The 4,935-nt window shown below is 49.6% G+C and overlaps 2 protein-coding genes across 2 annotated transcripts; one reads left to right on the forward strand and one right to left on the reverse strand.

The window, feature by feature from the left end:
- Positions 1 to 885: 885 nt before the first annotated feature.
- H257_07892 (hypothetical protein) lies at positions 886 to 3,148 on the forward strand (the record flags this gene model as incomplete). The annotated part of the gene is made up of 1 exon (XM_009833585.1): positions 886 to 3,148. One exon carries the CDS (start codon positions 886 to 888, stop codon positions 3,139 to 3,141), a length of 2,256 nt encoding a protein of 751 aa, XP_009831887.1. The 3' UTR covers positions 3,142 to 3,148.
- A 1,079-nt stretch (positions 3,149 to 4,227) lies between these two features.
- H257_07893 (hypothetical protein) lies at positions 4,228 to 4,848 on the reverse strand (the record flags this gene model as incomplete). Its single annotated transcript, XM_009833586.1, has 1 exon — positions 4,228 to 4,848. The coding sequence occupies one exon, from the start codon at positions 4,846 to 4,848 to the stop codon at positions 4,228 to 4,230; it is 621 nt and encodes a 206-aa protein (XP_009831888.1).
- Between the last annotated feature and the right edge of the window lie 87 nt (positions 4,849 to 4,935).

The raw sequence follows: 4,935 nt of genomic DNA on the forward strand, positions 1-4,935 counted from the left end.
TTCTCAATGATTTAACCTCGTTGTTCTATCCCAACGAGCTTGGGACAATGGGGATTTACTTCCTGGATTGGAGAGTAATCGGAACAAAGTGCAGATGTGATGTCCGAGTACAGTAGTTTTATCAATACGAAAGTACGCATTTTAATGCGTACACTGATGAAAATCAGATTTGAGCTACTATGGGAACAGCCTTTCGACCGGAAAAGGCCAGAGTGGTTATTAACAATATATAGGATAATTGATTATTTAAGAATATCTGACTAATCCATTTTGAGTTCTACAAGTATGAAAAAACGTTACTGACATTTTTACTGGCGTTCCATTAAAAGAAAGAACCAAAATGTGTCCAATGACACGCGCAGGGAAGGCCGTTGAATCCATCGAGGGCCCATGCGCCATGCAAGTTTTCGCGGTTGTTCCGGCCTCTGAAAGCGTGCAAATGGCATGTGAAGATGGCCGAATAGTCAAGGACACATTCCGAAATCTCTGTGGCTTACTGAGCTCTGTGGACGAAGTTTGAAAATCATAGTATGACCAAAATATGTACATCCTCCGCTGACCTGCACCAAATTGTCAACGGTGCAGTAACACGGTAAGACGAAGCAGTCGTCCAAACGGATTGAGCTTGCGTACTGTACGTCGCCCATCCAATCTATACAACCATCTCGTCGTTCCCTGTTAGTACTGAAGTCAACTCCGCACAAGCCACCCGATTTCGTGCAGTAATTCCAAAATTGCGACATACCCCCTGTGACTGCTTATTGGAGGCAGTACTACTCTGTATTTCGCGAGGTGTTCGGCGAGACAAGTCACGTGGTGCACCCAGCTCGAGAACGCTCGAGAGTCATTGGTCTCATTTTTCAATTTCCTTTGCCCATCAACATCATGGTTCAGTACCATTTTGTGGCCCTCGCCGCCGCCGCCACCGCCGTCACGGCCAAGATCTCGGTCCAGGTACATCGCAACTTGGAAGTCGCCAAGCAGTCGAACGTCGTGGTCAAATATCACTGTGACGAGGCCCACGAAACCCACCGCCGCCGACTCAAGGCCGGCGCGTCTCGCTCCGAAACCATCGCGTCGCTGGTTGGTTTGTTGAAGGAGCACACCACCAAGTCACAGGCGCCGGTCAAATCGCTCCTGGCCAACCAAGTTGAATCGGCGGCTGTGGAAGTGGCCACGACATGGATCGACTGCTCCACGTACATCGACAACGCCCCCAACGACCTCATCAACGAGATCGCGGTGTTGCCGGAAGTCAAATCCATTGACGAGCCAGTTGTGATGGCATTCGCTGAATCCAAAAGCGGCGTCCAAGAAGAGAGTGCTGTCAATGAGGTCAGCGGATGGGGGGTCGATAGGATCCAAGCGCCGGCGCTGTGGGCCAAAGGTATCAAGGGCGACGGCATTGTCGTGGCCAGCATCGACACCGGGGTTCGCTATACCCACGAGGCGTTGAAGTCCAACTGGCGAAGTGAATACGGTTGGTTCGACCCGTACAACAAGACTGAGCTGCCCAACGACTCGTCGGGCCGCGGCACTCACGCCATGGGCATCATGGTGGGAAACACGCAAGGTATTGGTGTCGCCCCCAATGCCAAGTGGATTGCGTGCAAAGGGTGCGAGGACGACTCGTGCCAGCAACATATGCTGGTGCAATGCGCTCAATTCCTATTTTGCCCCCACGATAAAGACGGCAACAACCCCGACTGCGACAAGGCCCCTCATGTGATCTCCAACAACTGGGGGGGGTCCGCGACCTTTGCCATTAAATCAGTGATTGCATCGTGGCGAAGTGCGGGAATCATTCCCGTGTTTGCGAACGGCGACAATGGCTCTAAAGGATGTGGGTATATGGATTATCCAGCCGCATCCCCTGAAGTGATTTCTGTCGGCTCCATTGACACCAGGGGTTACGTGACGGGCAGTTCAAGTTTGGGACCTTCCACAGTGGGCGACCTCAAACCAGACATTTCGGCTCCTGGTAGCCTCATCCGTTCCGCAGTACACTCGGATGACGATAGCCTTTGGTTCAGATCTGGCACGAGCATGGCTGCGGCTCATGTTTCTGGAGCCATTGCCTTGTACTTGTCTGCAAACAAAGACGCCACGTATGACCATGTGTACACGGCCCTGGCCAAAAATGTGGACACGGACACGTTATTTCCGTCCGATAAGACCTGCGGTGGTATACCCAACACGCAATACCCCAACAACGTCTATGGCTACGGCCTCTTGAACATCTTTAAGGCCGCGACTGCTCCTCCCCCGAAGTGTACCACTTGGGTCGATAATTTCGAGGTCAGCGGGAAGGACATCAAGGCAGTGCCCAAACTCACCGCCGACGAATGTTGCGACGAATGCCACAACACTCCCAACTGCAATGCGTTTACGTTTACGCAAGACAACGGTGGCACGTGCTGGCTTAAAGCTGTTTTTGGTGAATTTAGGCACAAGTACAAAGAAGGCTCCAAGTCTGCACGAGTACTCCACCCAATCAACCCCCCAACCATTTGTGGCACCTTGGAAGAAAACACGGACTATCCTGGCAACGACATCACCTCCACGAGTCAAACCTCCGCCGACGCGTGTTGTGGGGATTGCAAAGCGACTTCTGGGTGCAAACTGTTCGTGTGGTCCAAGCACAACGGCGGGACCTGCTGGCTCAAGCACACCCAAGGCGCCAAGGTGACTGTGGTTGGAGCCAAGGCAAGCCTTTTCCTGGCAGGACCACCGTCGTGCGGCGCCGTCGAGTCAAACGTGGACTTTGTGGGCCAAGACGTCGCGAACGTGAAGGCGGACCAAGCGGTCGACTGCTGCGCAGCGTGCCAAAGCAACCAAGCGTGCAATGCGTACAGTTGGTCCAGTGGCGTGTGCTACTTGAAGGGTCGTCGGGCGGAGACGAAAATGACGTCTGGGGTGGTGTCCGTCCGCGTGTACAAGTGCAGTTCGTTGGAGTCGGATGTGAATTACGTGGGCTACGACCTGTCGGCAGTAGAAGCTGACGTGGCGGACTGCTGTGCAATCTGTCGTCAAACGAGTAATTGTGGCGCGTTTAGCTGGGGCAATGGCGTGTGCTACCTGAAGACCTCCAAGGGAGGCAGGCAAACCTTCGGCGGAGCGAAGTCTGCAGTGGTGAACTAATGCGTGGAAGGATTGATCTGCATAATGTATTTCCTATATTTGAGGTTCGATGCATTCCGGTGGTCATCGAGTAAAAAAATTCAAACTCCACCACGCAGTGTTATTGTCATGGGTGCGTCTGGTAACCGGAAATATTGCAATATTCAGGCCCAAACATTTTGGGGCCGAATTCAAATCCGATCAAAATTGAAACATGTCTTGATTGAAGAGTTTTTAACAAGGGCTAGGGAAAAATATATTTTGGGCCACTCTGGCTGCCACAAAAAATGTCAGAAAACGCCTCTTTTTGCAACTTTTCAGAAATATTATGACAGTTTTTCAAATTTGTGGGTTTGGCTACCAAATCTGACATATATAAAGTGACATAATACGTCGAATTTTTACTACTTTCTAACAGAATTTTTTTGAACTGCAACTGTCTAATTTTCACCTACATGTTATAGATAATTCTCAAAAATCATGGCATCCAGAGGTCACATCAAAATATTTTTAAAATATTTTCTCACCTCCCGTTTGAAAAGGGAAATCTCTGTCAGAATATTCTTTGACATCAAATTGTCTGTGCATATTTTAGCTTGTCAATATATAATTTCTATACATTATTGTCGTTCGGAAGAACAATTCATGATTTTTTATTGGATTTGGGTTAAGGGCAGGTGGTTTGTAATGGAGGAGCAGTAGCTACGGCCATCGATCGACGAGAAGACGGCTTCGATGGCAACCGCAACAGCAGCACACAGCACAAGAGCGTCATCCATTTTGCACTTGAATGGAGGCTGCAACGATGTCGTTGACTAATTTTTGATTGGATACAGGTTTATCTTTGTTTACTCCAATCAATATTCACAAGACCTCCCAAAGGTCATTCGCAAAAAAGAGTTTAGTATAGTCTAGACCATACTAGTACACCAGTACCAAGGCCGTAGCTTACACTATTTCACAACTCTTTAACAATTCCATGTTAAAGTCAAAAGCTATGGAGACATCGTTCGAGCTCCAAAATGATCGTCAAACTCACGATGAGGTGCAAGTGTATTTACAATGTTATGTTATAGTAGCTGGTTATGATCAATCACGAATACTAAACTACGCCTTGAAAAACCATGGAAAGTTGTACTCAAGGTCATCCTTGGCGCCATTGCCAAACTTGCTCAGCTCATGGATCAACGCCTCGCGTCCTTTGAGTCCAAGCGTGGTGTCGTCAGACTTGAAGATGTCGTTCCACAGCTTGTAGTACGCCGTAAACAACAGCTCCACGGTACGAGGGTCTTCCGTGTCGTGGTACCATACGTCGTAATCCTGCATGCTCAAATACGCCGCCATGGCGATACAAAACGCATCTTGAGGTTTCTTGGCCTTCAGGAGCTTGCGCGACGCGGCAATTTCTTTCTTGTACACCATCATCATGGGGTACGACGACGACGTGTTGAACATGCAAAAGCCACTGTCGTCGTTCCCTGTGACTCGCATGATGGTGTTGTTGATCTTGTCCACGCGGTCGAATGTCGCTTTGAGCGGTACCTCCACTGCCTTGGTCGTGTCCTTCTCCTGACGTTGGCGTTTCGCCGGTCGTTCACCGCCTTCTTCTGCCTCGTCCTCTTCTTCAACTTCCTCGTTGGCGCTCGCAAAGTCAAGCACCACGCGGTCGTTCGCAATGAGTCCTTCGTCGGTCAGCTCGGCTGTCGTGTTGGGTGTTCTTCCTGCCATGGTAATTATCAAAGTTGAGCGCGGATTCTTCCGCGGTTTTGATTGGTCAAGCATTCTTGTAGTTGTTTATTTTCAGCCAATCATTTC

This window comes from Aphanomyces astaci (assembly GCF_000520075.1).
Source record: "Aphanomyces astaci strain APO3 unplaced genomic scaffold supercont1.17, whole genome shotgun sequence".
NCBI classification, from domain to species: domain Eukaryota; phylum Oomycota; class Saprolegniomycetes; order Saprolegniales; family Verrucalvaceae; genus Aphanomyces; species Aphanomyces astaci.